This window comes from Sorex fumeus, unplaced genomic scaffold, assembly GCF_029834395.1.
Source record: "Sorex fumeus unplaced genomic scaffold, SorFum_2.1 ptg000047l, whole genome shotgun sequence".
In the NCBI taxonomy this organism is placed as follows: domain Eukaryota; kingdom Metazoa; phylum Chordata; class Mammalia; order Eulipotyphla; family Soricidae; genus Sorex; species Sorex fumeus.
The window spans coordinates 2,928,465-2,948,479 of NW_026606104.1; the positions used below are offsets into that span (position 1 = coordinate 2,928,465).

At 55.9% G+C, this 20,015-nt stretch overlaps 1 protein-coding gene across 5 annotated transcripts; it reads right to left on the reverse strand.

Moving 5' to 3' along the window:
* Positions 1–5,154: 5,154 nt before the first annotated feature.
* BCL9 (BCL9 transcription coactivator) lies at positions 5,155–19,343 on the reverse strand. Of its 5 annotated transcripts, none has more exons than XM_056122704.1 (7): positions 19,149–19,343; positions 18,437–18,528; positions 16,421–16,610; positions 15,280–15,379; positions 10,491–12,726; positions 8,868–9,128; positions 5,155–7,498 (listed from the first exon to the last, which is right to left on the reverse strand). In XM_056122704.1, exons 1-7 carry the CDS (start codon positions 19,199–19,201, stop codon positions 6,381–6,383), a joined length of 4,050 nt encoding a protein of 1,349 aa, XP_055978679.1. In that variant the 5' UTR covers positions 19,202–19,343; the 3' UTR covers positions 5,155–6,380. The 5 variants fall into 5 exon arrangements, with proteins under 5 accessions (XP_055978679.1, XP_055978676.1, XP_055978678.1 ...); XM_056122701.1 differs by having other exon boundaries at positions 18,215–18,528; XM_056122703.1 differs by having other exon boundaries at positions 18,437–18,531.
* Between the last annotated feature and the right edge of the window lie 672 nt (positions 19,344–20,015).

A 20,015-nucleotide genomic window follows, 5' to 3' on the forward strand; every position in this document is an offset into this window, starting at 1 on the left:
ATAGGGGTTACTCCCGGCTCTGCACTCAGGAGTTACTCCTGGTAGTGCTCAGGGGACCACATGGGATGCTGGGAATCGAACCCAGGTCGGCCGCGTGCAAGGCAAACGCCCTACCCGCTGTGCTATCTCTCCAACCCCCAATGTAGGGTTTGAATATGGCATCAAAGAGAGTGTGTAGTGATGCTTCTTGCTGTTCTTGGCCCCCGTCTTGATGTTCTGTGGGCAGCTGCTGCGCTCTCACCCAGTGCAGCCACCGTGAGGTACATGTGATGTAGTTGCTCAGTGAGTTTTGCTTGATAAAGAGACTCAAGATCTCATCACGGTCCTTGCTGGAGCCCAGATTATGCTTCAGATAATTTCCCTCCTGGGTCCAGTGATACCAGCCAGCATCACATCTTCTAGAGAGGCGAGGCAGCTGTTTCCTTATGGGAATGATTGCGCGCCAAAATTGTCAGAATGATGTGCTAAAGGACCTGTCGGCAGCACAGCCAACCAACAGGAATGGAGAGAAGCCAGTGAGATGCTCCAGCCTCACTGATGAGGAAAAAGCAAGCTCATCTGCACTGCAGTGTGTCTGCTTTTCAATGCCAGCATTTGGTTACTTCAACATCTTAGTATATTTAAGGTGTGTCTCCACGTGTATAACTAAATCCCCTGCAAGTGTGTGTATAATAATTTTGGACAACCTCGGTGCTGACAAGTAGAAGATGGAGCTTCACCACGTCATTTCAAACTTTCCACAGTTTGGAGAACAAAATAGATCATAGAGACCCAGGATCTCCTTTGTCCATTTTGTTTGTTTCTTTGCTTTGCTTGTTTGTTTGGGGGCCACACATAGCAGTGCTCAGCGCTTATTCCTGGATCTGCACTCAGAGATCAATCCTGGCAGGCTCTGGGGACAACCACCACGAGTGATCAAACCGGGGTCAACTGCATGTGAGACAAACTCCCTACCGGCTGTACTATCACTCCAGCCCCTGGTCAAATACATTTTGATGGCTTATGGCTCTATGCACTGGAGCTTGAGCAAGGTTTGGGTTCAACCAAACCACCTGGGCTTGGTAATTGAGTGGCACAGTCACTCAACCCAGATCTCTGTACGTAATATGTGAGTCTGGGTGGGAGTCTCCAGGGAAAGATTCACACAGAGAAACTGCCGGGTTTCTCTGTGGGGAGGGGGCAATGTGGGGAGGGAGGCAATGTTGGGAGGGGGGAATGGAACCTGCTGGAAGCTGGCAGAGATGAGAAACCCACACTAGGAGGTCTTGAACTTGAGCTGTGATCAAATAAATAAAAAGGAGATCTGAAGACTTAACTCCACCCGCAATCCTGAGACACTAGCGAGAGCTGCGGCTTGTAAGATTTCTCTGCCTTCCGTCCTGGCTCCAGGCTCAGTGGGAGAAGCTGTGGGTGGCTGGAGAGACTGTGGGTAGATTTTCTCTTCCCAGACACATGTCCACACAGTCCTGTCCTCTCTCCAGGCCACCTCAAAGACCTGCCCTTGGAAACCTCTGGGCCTCTCACAATTGCTTCAGACTGTGTGTGTGTGTGGGGTTAACTAAATACTTCCAAGTTTCCTTTCATGTAAAGAGATTGTTTCTGCACCTTCTCTTTTTATTATTGAATCACCGTGAGATACAGTTACAAAGTTTTCATGTTTGAGTTTCAGTCACACAATGATCAAACACCCATCCCTCCACTAGTGCCAACACAATGTCCCCAGTATCTCTCCCCCAACCCCTGCTATACTCACCCCTCCCCCTGCACCATGGCAGACAATTTTCCCCATACTCTCTACTTTTGGGCATTATGGTTTGCAATACAGATACTGAGAGGCTATCATATTTGGTCCTTTATCTACTTTCAGCACACATCTCCCATCTGGAACTATCCCTCCAACCATTATTGACTTAGTGATCCCTTCTCTATTCCAGCTGCCTTCTCCCCCAGCTCATGAGGCAGGCTACCACCCACTGAGCATTGCTCCTGGCCCTACTGTCCTTGGGTGAGCTGGAGCGATAGCACAGAGGGAAGGGCGTTTGCCTTGCACTCAGCTGACCCAGCTGACCCAGGTTTGATTCCTCTGCCCCTCTTGGAGAGCCCGGCAAGCTACCGAGAGTATCTCGCCCGCAGGGCAAAGCCTGGCAAGCTACCAGTGACATACTTGATAGGCCAAACACAATAACAATGTCACAATGGAGACATTATTGGGCCTGCTTGAGCAAATTGATGAACAACGGGAGGACAGTGACAGTGACAGTGACTGTCCTTGGTTATCAGTCTCCTGTTATTTTATATTCCACAAGTGAGAGCAGTTGTTCTATGTCTGTCCCTCTCTTTCTGACTCATTTTACTTAGCATGATACTCTCCGTGTCCACTTATAAGCAAATTTCATAACTTCATCTTTCCTAAGAGCTGCATAGTATTCCACTGTGTAGATATACCAAAGTTTCTTTAACCAGTCATCTGTTCTTAGGCACTTGAATTGTTTCCAGATTCTGGCTGTTATGAACAGTCTGTACCTTCTCTTTACTCTTCTTTCTCTCAGCATTTCTGACATCAGTGTTGGCTTTGAGTGAAAACTAGCTGTACTTTATACACAGCAGGTCATAAATGTGTCATTGAAATCTAACTACCAAGTTCGGGTTTCATGAATTTTCTTAAAGATAAGGCTCTGTGGGGCTGGATCAATAGTACAGTGGGTAGGGTACTTGCCTTGCATGCTGCAGACCTAGGTTCCATCCTTAGCATACCATATGATTCCCCAAGCACTGCCAGGAGTAATTCCTGAGAGCAAAGCTAGGAGTAATCCCTGAGCACCACTGGTGTGGCCCAAAAACAAACAAAGATAAGGACTTGTGACTAAATAAAAGAGACCATTCTGGATTAGAGAAAAGAAAGTCTTAAAAATGCTCAGGTCATTCAAAAAGCAAGGGACATGTGATAGCATTTGATGTTTTTTGTTTTTGCTTTCTGCTGGCTCTCTGATCAGGGATTATTCCTGGTGGGGCTCAGAGGACCATATGGGATACTGGGAATTGAACCCGGTCAGCCGTGCGCAAGGCAAGCTCCCTGCCTGCTGTACTACTATTCCAGTCCCCAGTTTGATGTGTGTGGTGTCTGCTGAAGGCTTACTCCTGGCTCTTCCTTCACTCAGGGATCACTCCTGGTGCTCAGGGTACCCTATGTGTTGCTAGGGATTGAACCCGGGTTGGTTGCATGCAAAAGAAAAAAGCGACTTCCCCACTGTGCTCTCTCTGGGTGCGTTTCTTCCTGCACACCCCATCTGGGCTCCAATTGATCTCTCCTTCCTATACCCTCTGTTTGAACAGCCATCCCACCCTCCACCCAGGAAATGTTGAGCTATGGGGACTGAGCTGCGGGGACTAAGCTGAGGAGATTGAGCTGCAGGGACTGAGCTGAGGGGTCTGAGCAGTGCGCACTGAGCTGAGGGGACTGAGCTGTGAGCACTGAGCTGAGGGGACTGAGCTGAGGGGACTGAGCTGAGGGAACTGAGCTGTGAGCACTGAGCTTCAGGGATTGAGCTGAGGTGACTGAGCTGTGGAGACTGAGATGCGGGGAATGAGCTGAGGTGACTGAGCTGTGAGCACTGAGCTGAGGGGACTGAGCTGAGGGAACTGAGCTGAGGGGACTGAGCTGAGGGAACTGAGCTGTGAGCACTGAGCTGAGGGGATTGAGCTGAGGTGACTGAGCTGTGGGGACTGAGCTGAGGTGACTGAGCTGTGGAGACTGAGATGCGGGGAATGAGCTGAGGTGACTGAGCTGTGAGCACTGAGCTGAGGGGACTGAGCTGAGGGAACTGAGCTGAGGGGACTGAGCTGAGGGAACTGAGCTGTGAGCACTGAGCTGAGGGGATTGAGCTGAGGTGACTGAGCTGTGGGGACTGAGCTGAGATGACTGAGCTGTGGAGACTGAGATGCGGGGAATGAGCTGAGGTGACTGAGCTGTGAGCACTGAGCTGAGGGGACTGAGCTGAGGGAACTGAGCTGAGGGGACTGAGCTGAGGGAACTGAGCTGTGAGCACTGAGCTGAGGGGATTGAGCTGAGGTGACTGAGCTGTGGGGACTGAGCTGAGGTGACTGAGCTGTGGAGACTGAGATGCGGGGAATGAGCTGAGGTGACTGAGCTGTGAGCACTGAGCTGAGGGGACTGAGCTGAGGGAACTGAGCTGAGGGGACTGAGCTGAGGGAACTGAGCTGTGAGCACTGAGCTGAGGGGATTGAGCTGAGGTGACTGAGCTGTGGGGACTGAGCTGAGGTGACTGAGCTGTGGAGACTGAGATGCGGGGAATGAGCTGAGGTGACTGAGCTGTGAGCACTGAGCTGAGGGGACTGAGCTGAGGGAACTGAGCTGAGGGGACTGAGCTGAGGGAACTGAGCTGTGAGCACTGAGCTGAGGGGATTGAGCTGAGGTGACTGAGCTGTGGGGACTGAGCTGAGGTGACTGAGCTGTGAGCACTGAACTGAGGGGACTGAGCTGTGGAGACAGCTGTGGGGACTGAGCTGTGCGGGAGGTGGGCTGTACTGTGGTGTAGAGAAGGTATAATTAGGCTTCACCTAAGGTCCAGTGAGGTTTTCTAGCTTCTCCAGGTGGCTGGAACCTGCCTTTGCTCTTCCCCATTCCTCCACCCCACTGAATTGGCTCCTAGAGCGCTTCCTGGTGCAGCCCGTGGATGGCTGGTAGAGGCCACATTCAGCAACAGGACCAGGCTTTCTCCTTGCCCAAGCGGGAGATGTGCTTTCCCTGCAACCCACGGGATGGAGGCAGCTTTTCGTCAGGCCGGATGATGTTGCTATTTGGTTCTAATTAAGCCACAGCCAAGCATGAGTCACTGGTGGTGTGTGCCAGCACCCAGATGTTAGAGCAGGTTGATTTCTAGTGGGACCCAGAGTGACAAGGGGGTGGGAGGCCAGAAAAGCTAGGGAGCTGTTAACCAACAGCAAGGACGTTGTGGTAGCTGAGATGGGCCAAAGGAGCAACCCTGACACGCTTCCCCATCCTCTCCCATCCATCAGCCTTTGGTACGAAGGCACTGTTCTACCAGCACCCCCCTCCATCCCCCACTTCCCACAAACCACGGCACCCCGGATTAAAATGACAGAAACCCACAGGAAGAGGCTGCTCCTTTTTGTAAGAAACAATATATTTTATTTTTCTGACACCACAGCTCTGGTGAGTGGTTTTGTACCAAATTTAATGGAGGATACACAGAACGTTTTACGCATGGGATGGAGGGGGGGGCGAGGAGCGGGGGAGGGCCAGAACCACAAAATTAAAATTGAAAACCAAAACCAAAACCCTGGATAGCTTTTAGCATCTGTTCAACTCCCACATTAAAAAAAAAAATTCACTTGGGAATTCTGAAGAAAAGGAGAGCAGAAGAAAACCAGGTAGAGCGGGAAGGTGAGCTGGGAAGAAAAGGGGGAAGAGGGATCATGGACCAGCCAAGGACAGCCCATCCCTCTCCTGAGGCCAGGGCGGCCCGGTGGGGAAGGCGACACCAAAGCTTGATTTCCCCCAAAGAACACCGTGTATTGCAGCTGCCGAAGGGAAAACTGGGAGCAGGGCTGGGGTCACGGGGGAAGGAGCCCACACCATGGGGCGAGAAGGAGAGGGGCTGGCGGAGGACAGATGTGCAGAGGCAGGAGACTGGGCGAGACAGACAGTCGAATTGAAAGCAAATGTCCTAAGTTCATCATTTTCCAAAAGAAAGGTCCCCCCACCCCAAGTCTTCTCTGAACTTAGTTTCTTTTTTTTTTTCAGATTTTTTTTTTGTGCTTTTCATTAATACTCTGCTCTGAGGTTGTAGTTTGGTTTTTTTCTATACACTGGAGTCGAAAAGAAAATAGTCCAAAGGTCTGAAGATGGATTCTCCACCTAAAAGTAAACAGCCCGGCATTCCTGTTCTCCTCCTGTCCCAAAGCCTAACGTCTCGGCTAAAATCCCTTTTACAATATAGTACAGTACACACAAAAATAAAGCCCAAAGCAAGGGGTGGGGGGGAAAAAAAAGACGAAACTGGCCAAGAATCCTGGGAGAAGCCAGTTCAAAGACGCAAAAGGACAGAGAACGCGCAGCACAACGCGTGGTGACGCCCAAAGCAGGTGCCATTGCGGGATACCCAAGTTCACAAAAATAATCTTTAGAAAATAAATCTTAAAAAAAAACACGCCTCGTGATGAACTGAATTGTTTGTTCCCGCAGACCCATACATTCTTGAGTGCCCCCTTCCCCCGGCAGCCCCCGGTCTTTCTCCTCCTGCGGGGGGACCCCCAGCAGTGCTCTTGGGACGCCCTCGACACAGCTCAGGGCCCGCCATCTCGTCTCCACAAGGACCGGCGCATCCAACTGTAGCAGCTTAAAACATCATGTTTCCTGGGTTGCCAGGTCCTTGGCTAAAGGCGCCCATGCCCACGTCAGCCGCCATGCCCCGGGGCCGCATCTGCGGGGGTATCATGATGTTCTGTTGGGGGCCCATCATGCCCTGCACGGACATCATCATGCCCGGGGAGCCCACGGGCCCTGGGTGGCTGTAGAGCCCGGCCGGACCCCGGTCTTTGCCAGGGATCATGCCCACGGGCGCAGTGGGGTTGCTCATCAGGCCAGGCTGGCCGGGCATGGTGGATTGTGCTGGTGACATCATCCGGTGGTGGGGGCCCATCATGCCCTGCTGGAGGAAGGCGGGTGGCCTCATGGGGTTGTGACCGGGCATAGATGGAGCCGTACCGAGAGGGATGTCCGGAGTAGCCACAGGCCCGGGGCCCCCCATGCCAGGCAGTGCCAGCCCCATTCTGGGGGCCTGTTCCCCCATCATCCCCTGCATATGTGGAAAGCCGGGCCCCGGTGCCTGCGGCTGTTTGCGGCCCGGGACATCCCCACGCGGGAAATATTGCAGTGTCTGGCTGGGCTTCTCGGACGGGATAATGCGCGACAGGTCAAACTCAGGGATGCCCGTAGCTCCAGGCCTGATGACCTCCTGCAGATCGGGGTCTGTGAACACGGAAGGCATGCTGTTCCCCAGGACAGTGAAGGGGTCAGGGCCCCCGGGGCCTCCAGGCTTGCAAAGTGCTGCATCGGCCGAGCTCTGGGGCAGGGTGCCGGGGCGGCCCAGGGGGCCTTCTCCGGGGAAAGCTACGGCTCCTGCAAAGTTTCCCTGCCCGCCGCTGGGGCCGTTGTGGGGGAAGGGCACCTGCTGAGGTGGAGACTGCACCGGGGGGAAGCCCTGGGGGAACGCCATCCGTCCTTGAGGGACCATTGGGGGCTCCTGGGACCCATGCCCCATGATGGGGTTGTGTGACATCAGGCCTGGCCCCATGGGGACCCCGTGAGGGGGGATGTTGGGGGCCATGGCACTCGGGGAGGGCATCTGGTTGGAGTGAGACAGCGGCTGCGTCATTCCCATCGGGCTGAGGGTCGGCATCGGAACCACAGGGTTTGGACCTGAAATTCGAGGATTCTGTGTATTAATGCCCATTCCTAGAAAAATGAAGATATCAAAGGAATCAGCCAAAAGAAACTTGGAGAAATAAAACCTACAATACTCCACATTACCTGCCCCAGCCCCACCAAACACAGGTGCATCAAATGTGCCCAACACTATGCTGAGGAAACCTATAGAAACACTCACCCCCCATTTTAGATAAGGTCATACGATACCTTGGGGTACATGGGTGGTGACCTACTGCAGAATCTTGAATTGTGGGACAGAAGTGTAACAGAAGACAGGAGAGTCTCCAACGTGGAGAGACAAGTCAATAAAGACGTGAGTGAGGACAGCCTCCTGCCTGGAAGACTCGGATGGAAAAGAAGGCCATGTGCCCGAGTGACTTGGATCTGGTTCTCTGGGAGAAGAGTATTAATCTCAAAGTCATGAAGACCAAGAACCGAAGCAACAAAGAGAGACTGTCCCAAGGGTTTCCACTCATCCCCGAATGAGCGTGTCAAATTCCAGCTCCTTGAGATGTGGCAGAAGCTGCCGACAGGAATGGACAGTGCTGTGGTTGGGCTATGTCAGCGCCTGGTCTCTCAGAGCATCACTGGGCCAGGGAGGGGTGCCTGGGCACTGCTGCCATCAGGAGGGAAAGCCAACCAGAACTTGCACGGAACACTGGGCGCACCTTTTGGCCACACACTTTCTCCACCTGGAACTGCCCCTCTCAGAGAGAAACTTCAGATGAGGGAGCTGGGGCGGGTTGGGGAGGCAGGAATGAGAGAGCAGAGGAGGAAAGAGAGAAAATGCTAGAGAAAGTATTTCCCTAGAAAACAGGCTTCCCGCTGGCCAGTCCTGTGGTGGCTATTGGGCTGAGGTGCCCCTCTTAGGAGACTCTAAAGACCGCCCCCCCCCCCCACCCCGCTCGGATGAAGAACTGCTCCAGGAGATCCAGACCCCACACACAGGCCCAAGGCACATCTGTGAGCTACAAGGGAATTTGTTTCTTCTCAAATACTGAATCAACATAATAAAAACGTTTCACTCCTATGTTCCTCTGGCCCGGGGCTCCCTTCATCTGCAACCCTGTTTTCACCAGAAAAAAAAAAAAAAACACCTAGGCAGTGAGAACTGGCAGGAACACCTCAGGTTCGGCATTCAAAGCTTTGGTTGTTGCGGGCCCAGAAACCTTTCACTGCTGCCAAGTTTTGTGACCCCCACCCCCCACTGCCAACAACTCTGTACTCTGTACCCACCCCCAGTTTGTGCAGCTTGGCTCTAGGGGACACTATAGTTCTCTTGTAGATGTCTTAGATGGTGCCCTCATCCAACTCACTGAACCCACAGCCAGCACCTCCGACCCTCCAGGAAGCGGGTGAGCACTGTCTCCCCGAGTGTGTGCTAACAATCGCTCACCTGGCATGTTATTCATAGACGGCAAGTTGGGGGAGCGCGCTGGAGGGGAGTCGTCGTCGGAGCTGGCCACGGTCTTGATGGCATCGTGGTACAAGGGGGTGGAGCTGGGCATCGCAAACTTGGACATCCGAGACATCATAATCGACAGCGGGTTCTGGGAGAGGGTCGGCTCGGGAGGCATGGAGTACGGTGTGCTGGAGGGAAGACTTCCGGGGAGATTCACAGAGGCAGGCTGACTGGCGGTGGGAGGGGGAGGGCCACCTAGGAGAATGGAGCAAAAACACAAGAACGGGCAGGGAATTAGTGTTCTCTTGAAGGCCACTGGGCCCAGGTCTATGAGCTGGCTGGCTAGGAAGCAAAAAGAGGAGGACAATAATGTAACGAGACCTGGGACACGACACATGTCTTCCTGTGTTCAGGGAGGCTGTGGTGGGTTTCGGAGATGATGGAGCAGTAGACGGGGTAACACGAAACATAGTATAGAGACTGACAAAGATGTGAAACAAATGCATGGCTTTCCCATGCCTTTCAGAACTCAGAATTCCATCCAGGTCTTAGGATGCGCTGAAGCTGGCCAGTATATGCTCCCTACATATGTTTTTGGAGAGGCAGGGGTGGGGTGGGTGAGTGAGGGGGGTTGGGTCACAGCTGATGTTGCTCGGGGATTCCTCCTGGCTCTGCATTCAGATATTGCACCAGGCAACATGTAAGGCAAGCACCCAACCTGCTGTGATACTGCTCTGCCCACCCCCTCAACCCCCAATTTTTACCAATTTCCTCCACTGAGACAGTAGAGCTACGGTGGTCTCCAGGGAGGACCCATCAAACTGTTTTAGCGAATGGCTACCCTGCAGACACATCTCGGCTTGGAAGGACCCTGAGTCTTTCTCAAGCTCAGACTCCCATAGGCCTGGTATTAAGACCCCGGAGGCTACCTGTCACTGACCACCACTCATAAACCACTGCGTGGGTGGAAGCCACCCCCGGGCAGAAAAAGTCCTGTATGGGGGGGGGGGGTCTGTGAACACAGTAGCCCACGAAAAGGGACTGGCCAGCACACACAAGAACCCCTCACTCAGATTCCTCTCCAAGGGTCACCCTCGGGACCTCGATACTGCCCCCTAGCGTGTGAGCCTGGCATGTAAGGAGTCCCGCTTACTCTGGTAAGAGGCTTTCTTTGCCCACATCAAGTATCCCATCAAATGACTTATACGTGCCATTTCCCCTTCCTTCTTGGGGGGGGGGGGGTAGGGGAGGGGGGATGTGCAGAAAGGGGTCAGGCCATTGTGCCACACACAACAGTGCTTGGGGGCTACTTCCTGCCTCAGTGCTGGGGGGCCTGCTGGTGCCAGAGGTGGGGCTGGGGCTGGCTGCCTGAAAGGCCAGCCCAGTCACCCCTGTACTCTCTCCCCACAGCTCCGCCCCTGCCCCCCATCTCTTTTCAATGCTCCTGACAGGCCTTGTCCTGGGGCCAGGACATACCAGTGCCTCACTCCATGGAGGCACCGCCTTTACCCCTTGCCACTGAGCTGCCCTCCTTAGCAGAGGTCCCCTGCACTGGCAAGCACATCCATGGGGGCAGTTTCCTGAAAGCTGGGGAAGGAGGCCTTGGCGTTCACTGACCTGATTCCACACTCGCTAGCATGGCTGGGGAGGCCATGGGGAGGGGCGCTTTGTGGTTCGGGGGGACCCCGGGGCTCTGCAGGGGAGGCTTCGGAGAAGAGGTCCATCCGGGGGACGGGGCAGGGAGCGACGGAGACTTGAGGTGCACAGGCGAAGCAGCAGCGGACCCCAAGACAGGGGGGGACTTGATGGAGGCAGCAGCAGCGGGGCCCGCCAGCATGCCCGCCAGCTGCGACGGAGTCTGGGGGGACTTGAGGTTCCCCGAGGGGGAGCCCAACATGGGCGACTGCACCTGGCGCATGGTGGGTGACTTCAGAGGGTTGAGGCCTGGGGAGTGCACCTGGCTGCCGGCCACGGAGATGTCCAGGGGCTTGCGGCCCAGGCCGCGCGGGCCGGGGGGCGCGGCGCCGAGGCTGGGGGCGCTGCTGGGGGCATTGAGAGGTAGAGGTGGCATGTGGCTGAGCCGGCTGTTAGTCCTTTGGTCGGGCCCCACGGGCTCTCTGAGACTCCGCAAGCCCCCACCGGGCCCCTGAGACACGGGGAGGAAGGGCCGGGGGCCCAGGCCGTACTCCTGCTGCGGGTGCTCCCCGAAGGGCAAGGGCACCATCTTCTGCTGAGCGGGCAGCAGCTCGGGGCCACCGGGGCGCGGCTTCAGCATCTCCTCGGGACCCGGGCCAGGTTCGCGCAGCTTCTGAGGTATCATGGGAGGGTTGGCGCCCAGGCCCACGTTGAGTGCCACGTCCCCCTTCATCCCGCTGGGGACCATCCCAAAATCCAGCTCCCTTCCGGGGCCCAGCTGGGGGGGCATCCCCTTCGGGAAGTCGCCCCTGGAGGGGCTTAGGGGGCCTTCCACCGGGACCCGCGGGAAAATGGGGTTGTTCCCGGGCTCCAGATGCCGCTGGGCGCCTGGCATCATCCTGTTCAGCTCCAGGCCCGGCCGGGCGCCCTCCAGGCCCATGCCCGGGGGCAGACCCAGCTGCTTCTCAGCCAGCTGCTGCTGGAACATCTCCTCCGACAGTCCCTGGGGGTTGGGGAAACGGTCCCCTCGCCCGGGGCCGCTGAACACGCTGGGACCGGGTGGGAAGTTACGGGCGTCTGGGAGCTTGGACACGTCGTCGGGCCAGCTGACTCCGGGAAGTCCTGGCCGCGATGCAGGGTTGGGGACACCCGGCCCGTCCATGTCTGAGTTGATCATCCCCGCAAAGCTGGGGAGGCGCATCTGGCTCCCGGCCACGCCGGGGTGGGGCGCCATGGCCCTGGGGGGCAGTGTGTGCGGCACACCGAGTCCATCACTGAAGGCCTCCGCGCCCCCAGGCCCCCAGCCCTCATTAGGGGGCATCTGGTAAGGCGGGGGCGGCCCTCGCACCACGCCCCGGGGCCCGTGCGGGTGGACCAGCATGTCCTGCAGAGAGGACTGCTGCGCCGCCACTTGCTCCTGCTTCCTCCGCTTCTCCTCATAGAACTCCTGCTGCAGCTTCAGCCAGGCCATCTGCTCGGGGCTCATGTGGTCCAGGTGCTCGGGCCCCAGGGGCCCGGGCTGGGCGTTCATGGGTGGTGGCACCATCTCATCGGGAGAGAAGGGCACGTCCCTGTGTCCCTGGGGGCCAAAGGGGGCTCCCACATCCGTCCGGGGCCCGGGGCCCTTGCCCAGGCTTTGGGATTGCGCCATCATGGCCTGTATGGGCCCTTCAACTTTCTTCTGTGGGCCGTCCAGTGCACCAGGGTTCTGCGGGGGTCCCCCGCCCGGGCCCCCGGGGAATTCCCTCTCATCGGGGAACAGCATGCGCTGGATGTCTCGGAGCGTCTGCAGGGATCGCTCCCGATGCTCCAGCTGCTCCTGAGACAGCCCGTCGGGGTTCTCACCCAGTGCTGGGGGCTCCCCACCGGGCACAGGGGGCGGCGGGGGTGCTTTGGGGTCTGTTGAGGAGCTGCTGCTTCCCTGGGAGACGGGGGTCACGGCACGGTTGTTGGGGGTCGAGCTGGGCCCCGTGCTGTCAGGGGGGAGAGGTGTGGGGCCAGCAGGGCTGCCGGCGGTCGGCAGGAGCTTGTTCTCCAGCCCTGGGCTGTCCTGGTCCAGGGGCCGTGGGGCGGCAGTGGGCTTGGGGGCTGGGGCCGGTCCAGGCGGTGCTGGCTGCAGTCTGGGGTTCTGGGAGGCATTCTGGTCCTGGCTGGCTGGAGCCGGAGGCTGCTGCGGCAGAGGCTTCGGGTCATTTCGGAGGGTGGGCAACTGAGTGTTCTGAAGACAGAAGAGATTCAGAGAGCATCAGAGAATGGACAGATAGAAGCCCACAGGGAGCGCCACAGGACCCGTTTCCTGTCCTGAAACCCACACACAGAGCACACTGCCGTAGAAACAGCTCATAGACACGGCTCAGGAACATGGTTCCTAGATGAAGCTCAGACACAGCTCACAGTTCACGGCTCAAGACATGGCTCATGGACAAGGCACTCAGACACGGGTCACAAATATTGTTCCTACACATGGCTCAGACACGGCTCACGGACACAGTTCATGGACACAGTTCCTACATGTGACTCAGACACAGCTCACAGACAATGATCATGAACATGGCTCAGATACAGCTCATGAGCACAGTTCACAGACACAGATCCTAGACATGGCTCAGACATGGCTCAGAGGCACGGCTCATGAACATAGTTCCTACACATAGTTCCTACAAATGGCTCACAGACACAGCTCATAGACACAGGTTCCTAGATGTGGTTCAGATATAGCTCACAGTCATGGCTCACAGCTCACGGCTCACAGACACAACACTCAGACACAGTTCACAAATACGGTTCAGACAGGGCTCGCAGACACAGCTCATGGACATGACACAGACACATTTCCTATTATGGCTCAGACACAGCTCATAGACACTGCTCATGGACATGGCTCAGACACAGTTCACAGACAGGGCTCACAGACATGGCTCACGACATAGTTCACAGCTCATGGACATAGCTCACGGACACAGTTCACAGGCATGGCTCATGGACACAGTTCCTACACATGGCTAAGACACTCACAGACATGATTCCTACACATGGCTCAGACACAGGTCATAGACACAGGTTACAGATGCAGTTCACAGCAACAGTTCATGGTCACAGCACAGACACAGTTCATGGACAAAGTTCACGGGTATGGCTCATGGGCACGGTTCTGACACTGGGCTCAGACACGGTTCATGAACACGGTTCAGACATGGCTCACAGACACAGTTCACGGCTCACAGACTCAGTTCACGGCTCACAGACTCAGTTCATGAACAAACCCCTGCACCTGGACCTTTCGCTGCCCATGCCTCTCTGCTGGGTGGCAGGCAGTCACCTCCCCTGCAGAACACTAGGTTTCCACAATGCGACAAGCAGCAAGGGGAATATTCGGCTGGACTAAGAGGCATGCATTTGAAGGCAGGCCTGGTGCCCCATGCCCACCATGCACTTCTGACCCAGGGAGATTCGGTTCTCTATGTGGGAGGATGCACTTAACCCCTTCCTGTTGGTCCTGAAAGAACCAATGTCAGGTCGACTCACTGCCAATCACAGGTCTCTGTGGGTGAGGGACACAGTACAGCAAGCACCAGGTGGGGCTCCTGTGCATGAGTTGTGTGTGTGTGTGTGTGGTGTGGTGGTGGCGGTGGTAGGTTGGGGTAGGGTGGGGTGTAGGGGTGATCCTTGAGTTTCCAGGGGACTGAGAGCTCTCATTTCTGTTTTCAGTCTGTGATCACCAACTTCATATTCGATAAAAATTTGTACACAGACTGTGACAGTCTGAGAGTATGTATGGGCAGGACATGTTTGTGGGACGACAGAGGCCATGTAGCTTGTGGCATCTCCCGATCCGTTCCTGCCAACAGGCTGCAGACCGCTCTTGGTGCTGGCGGTGGACTGACCTGAAATAATTTATGAAGGACCAATGCCAGGCTGAGTGCTGGGCAAAGTACACACATACACATGATGGGTGTCATGGGTGCAGTCAGTATTTCACAGCAGGACACAGGGGTCCTGTATCCGGCCCTTGGCGCTGCTAAAACTAGCACAGCCCAGAGAGCACTGCTCAGCATTCACTTGCTCCGATTCCCACAGAGCCGACCCGTGCAGCACTGCTGGGACAACGTGCAATGGGAACCCACAGAGGGAGTCCCGTGCACCCATATTCTCTCTCTCTCGATACTCCCCTCAGTCTCTGAACATCCATCTGCAGAGAGATGGATAAGCCCCAACGAGCCTCGATGGTTCTACAGAGTCAAGGGTCATTTGGGCTCCTGGATGGAGTGTGGAGGGAGCCATTTCTCTCCTGATACCACTGTGTATGTGGTTTTGTTGGCCAGGGTCCATGTTTTGGGCAAAGACTTTGTATCACAGAGGCAATGGAGAAGAAAGAGGAGGATTTCAGGTTGGGAGATGGGAGCTGACCCTTCAGGTTCTTCCTTCCCTCCTTTGTACCTCATGGGAGCACCAGAGATGGTGAGAAGCAGGACTCCCTAAGATGGCGGATGACTCTGTTTTCACTTGTGCCTCTTGCCCTGAGACTCTCCCACATACTCCCTTCACGTCCCCCCACTGCCCCCGCCCCCAAATTCATCTCTCTGCCAGCACTCTTAGGGAAAAGACAAATCCAACTGGTGTCTCTACAAAGACACACCCGCAGAATGAGGCTCAATGACCAGAACGCAGCTTACAGCATCGAGATGATTTCCCTATCAGTGAAAGTTCCTACCTACACCTTTACAGATACCGCCAAGCTGCCGAATATTGCTTCCCGTCGCTAACCACATACCACAGGGGCTGTGTTTCTCTCCGCCTTGCTGTCAGAGATGTTCTGGATATGGAAAGAGACGATAGTTTCGACCTGGCCTTTCAGTACAGCTTCTGCCGCTCTGCAGAGACATGAGGGAGAACACATGTGCTTGTTCTAGCCCACTGAGTGTCATTCCAAAGTACCTGAACTCCAGATGTAAAAAGGCTAAGTGCAAAGAATCGCGGGGAAAATGGAATGGAAGGAAGACCAATAGATACAGGCTATCATTTGTCCTATCATTTACCCTCTAAAATCAAAACCTAGCCCTTAGCAAAGTTCCAAAGCAGCCCTGAAATAAAACAAGATTTTCTCCCCTCAACCCAGTTCATGTGGAGGGCGTTTTAGAGAAGTCTCATCACAACCTCCGGCTGAGAGCGCGTGGGCTCTCGGAGCACTGAGGGTCAGGCCAAGGCTCTCACATTGAGGAAGAAAAGCCTGAAATATGTAGGGCATTTCCACAGGTCTGATCAGAAAGCAAATTTTATCAATTCACTCATCTACTGGGATCACCTCTACAAAAATATGTCTGCAGCGTTACCAGAGGCTCCTCTCCTTGGTGCTCTCCTCACTTTCGCATGGACAGATAACTCTGGTCATCTGAGCTAGACCACCAAGGTTCCCCATCCTTGTGCACTGTGCCATCCATCCATTTTGTGGTTTTAAAAGCTTGTGTGGGGCTAGAGCGAAAGTATAGCAGGTAGGGTGTTTGCTTTGCACATGGCCAACCCAGGATCGATTTCCAGCATCCCATATGGTCCCCTGAGCACTGCCAGGAGTAATTCCTGAGTGTATGAACCAGAAGTAACCCCTGTGCATTGCCGGGTGTGACCCAAAAAGCAAAAAAAAAAAAGTTTGTGTGTCTAACTAGAGGCAAAACAAGATTCTTGGAAGAGAAATCAAGGAAGCAGTGCGGCCTGTGGCCTCTGGGAAGTGTTCCTGGACTCATCACTCTGGGTGGTGATCACCAAAGTGGGCAAGAAAGGGCCCTTCCGCAGTAGAAGAGCACAGGTGTCCAGACCCGCACCCAGGAAGCCAGCCCATCACGGTGCCCATCCACACCCACAGAACCCACTATCATAGGCACCCAACCCACACCCATGGAGCCACACCATCAACTTACTTATTGGCCATCTCAGTAGAAAACACATAGACCACCTTGGCAGGGGTCTTCTGCGTGGCTGCGGGCTCGGGGGCGGTGGTCGGGCCATGAGAAGGGGTGGAAGACCTGGGGGCTGGAGCACTGGATGGGGTCATCGGATGTGGAGTGGGCTGGGGGTCCTGGGACTTGATGTGCTCAGCAGAGTTACATTCTAAAAGAAGGAGAAGATTCACATTCTAGGAAGAGTGACAACTTTGCTGCCAGCATTTACAGCATCACGACACAAGCCCACCAGAGACCCCCCAGGAGAGAGCACCATGCCAGTGCCTGCTCCATCCAGCCCCCTGCACCTCCGCCTCTTGCCCTCCTGACTTCCCACTCACTCCCCAGACACCTGCGTCCATGTCCCTTCTTCCCCAACCCCTCCTAGCGCCTCCTGGACTGGCCACCTGGATGCCTCTGGCTCCTTTGGTTTTGCCTTTGGGGGAACTTCACAAATGGTGAGGGGGCCAGGGGACCTATCCCGGTGACAAGCGACAGACCATGTCAAGAGCTCAGTGTCAGGGGCTTGAGCCTGTGGTGACCAGGTCCACATCTGGTGACGGCTGCTCAGTGTCAGGGGCTTCACCTTGCAGTGCTTGGGCAAGTGTGTGGCTCCAGGTCTGGACTGGGCCAAGGGTAAGGCCTGCGTGTGCCTGATCCCACCTGCCTCCTGGGTAAAACCTGCTCACTGCCCCCACAGTCCATCTAACATTTCTCCTCTCAGCGCTCGGAGGCTCAACTATGGCTCTGCCCAGTGACAGACTGCCCAAGCCACTCAGGTCCTTGAGGGCTGCAGCCGCCTCTGTCTTGCTAGTACTGAAGCCCCAGAGCCCAGCACTGCACGGGTGTTCCTGGCAAGGGGGCACAAACACGGGAGAAAGGAAAGAGAAAGGGAGAGGCCCCGGGATTCCCATAGCTAACCAGGATAGGAGGATGGGAGGGGTCGCATTTTCATTCCATGAATACCAGTGTCAGGATCTGACCAAGGGTCAAGGACATAGCACTGCATTGTCCTGCACCGTCCTCTTGTTGTTCATCGATTTGCTCGAGTGGGCCCAGTAATGTCTCCATCGTGAGACTTGTTGTTACTGTGGTTGGCATATCGAATACACCGTGAGAGCTTTCCAGGCTCTGCTGTGCGGGCAAAATACTCTTGGTACCTTGCCAGGCTCTCTGAGAGGGGCGGAGGAATCGAACCTGGCTTGGCCAGCTGGCTGCATGCAAGGTAAATGCCCTACTGCTATGCTATCGCTCCAGCCCAAGGGTCAAGGACATGTGGGGTTTTATTTACTTATTTTTGTTTCCTGGGCCACATCCAGCAGTGTTCAGGGCTGACTGTTGGTGGGTTTCAGGAGATGCTATGATCCAGGGGATGAAACCTGGGTCACCCTTGTGCAAGGCTAGTACATTCCCTGCTGGATTCTCTGGAGTTTTAGACTAGAAAGGAAACCTAAAACCTCAATGGACCCCACTAGCGCCGGAGGTCCCTTCCTGACCACCCAGACAGACCCGAGCCTGGAAGGACCCTTCAGAGGGAGAAGAGGAGAGGCCAGAGACACTACCTAGGGTAAGGAGGGGTGGTGGCCCAGCCACCAGTGCAATGAAGTAGCCACTGTCCCTGTCCGAATGGCCTGCCCCAGAGTCTGTGTTCCTCACCAGGGCCCCATGTGCTCTGTCCCCCACCCCCCGAGCTGGGGGAGTCGTGCACGGGAGGGAGGTCTCAGCTCCCGGCATGCCCCGGTGCCCCTGAGTCCCCAGAGCTTGTAGACGTACCTTTCAGGTCACCGTCATCGCTGGGGGTCCCAGGCTCTCTCTGATCAAAGGAGTCGGCGGAAATACTTCGCTCCCTTTTCCCCTTGCCCTTGGCACCATTTCCAGCCCCATTCTTCAGCCCCATGCTCCCACCTGGGCCAGGGGGTGCTTTGGGGGTGAGGCCCCCACTCTTGGACTCACAGGGGGACGGCTGGGACTGGCTGGCGGAGCCCCCCTGTTTACCCTGATTGGAGAATTTGGAGTCCAGCTGGGGGTTTCCGGATGGGGACATCACGGTGGGGGGCCGGACCATCACCTCCTGCTTTGACTTAGGGCTACTGGAAGAAGAGAGAGACCAGAGGCCATGAGATGATGGGGACTCGATCCCCGCTCAGGACTGAACCACCACCCTGTGGGCCACCTCAGCCCTTGCCTGTTCCTCTGCCCAGCTCCCACCTCCGAGCTGGTGGCAGGGGACCTAGGTGTCACATGGGGCCCATCTCCAGGGCGTCTGTCAGTAAAGAGCGGGGGTTTCTATGTGCAGAGAGGAGCAACTCTGGGCCAGGCACAGCTCTGAGTAAACAAACAGGCATCGTCAGGATGAAAATCCTGCCTGGCCGGCCATGAAGAGCAGCAGCTGTCAGCCAGGGTGGAAAGTGCCGGCAGGTCTAGGCCGGGGACCCACGGGCTCATGAGGGAGAGTCTCTGTGATGCCAACCCCAGGGACACGAGCCTGTACCCCCGGAGGAGGGGACGCAAGTGAAGTGTGTGGGGTAGAAGGAAAGGCTCTGTGGCCAGCCTCTTTCCTCACTGGCACCTAGGCCACAGGGTGGCAGGCGGGCAAGACCAGGAGGGTCCTGGCTGGAGGAGTGATCAGTGGACACCTGGCACAGACTAACCAAGGGCACGGAGACTGTTTGGGAGCCACGTGGGGCAGGGCCAGGCACACCCTCACCTCTGTGTGTTTCCCGACGGAGAGCTCCTCACTTTAGGGTTACTGGGATGCATTGATCGAAGCCCTGAGCTGGCAGTCACGGACAGGGCGGGCGGCAGCAGGGGCGGCTGCTGAGGGCAGGGGCGGGGGCCGCCGCTGGCTGGGCGCGGCCCTTAGCTCCTTTTTCCTCGTTGCTTTTCTCTGCTGTGGAAGTGGGTCCTTCCCCGCGGCAGCTCCAGCATTCTCTGGGGGTGTGCCTCCTGCCTCCAAAGGAGACTCTCGCATCTCCAGGGCGCGCTGAGGGGAGAGAGCCCAGGAGAGTCAGAGACAGGAAAGGGCTGGGGTGGGCAGTGACCCTCTCACCCTTGGCCCCCCGTGAGGTGAAAGAGATGTGATGTTTAGATGCTGCCCGAAGGGGCTGGGGGTTCAGCAACAGAAGTGTGACTGGGCCTTGCTACAGGGCCTCGCCTCCAGCACTGTGTCCAAAGCCATGGTGAACAGGTCAGAGGCAGCTCCCTTCCAGCTCCCTACTTACAAATGCAAAAGCCCCCAAACGTCCACCTTTCATTTTTCAAAATGATGCTCCAAAACTTCCGAGTATTCCACATTTGTGGCAACAAACATGATGTCTCACCTCTGATGGCAAATGGTGGCCCCTCAACGTAACAAGTGCATCCCAATTTCAGACAGTGGCACACTGTCTGACAGTGGCAGATTAATCTGTATTTGTATTCCAGGGTCATGGAGGTGGAGAGGAGGCCCTCCTATAGGCAGCCATCGAGCCCACACCCAACATAGTTGGTTCTGCCACCTCAACACTGGTCTCTCAATTGAAACATGCTGAGCGCAGGGTGCCTGTGCTGGCCACTTACGGCGGGAATGGCAGCA

Bases quoted from the DNA above. Each gene is read 5' to 3' on its own strand.
- BCL9 (XM_056122700.1), bottom strand. From the start codon at position 19,201: ATGCATCCCAGTAACCCTAAAGTGAGGAGCTCTCCGTCGGGAAACACA. The intron at 12,727-15,279 runs GTATGTGGTTAG...TTCTGTCTTCAG, and splicing joins AGAGAAACACAGCCCCTGTG to AACACTCAGTTGCCCACCCT. The intron at 9,129-10,490 runs GTCAGTGAACGC...CCATTCTCCTAG, and splicing joins GCTAGCGAGTGTGGAATCAG to GTGGCCCTCCCCCTCCCACC.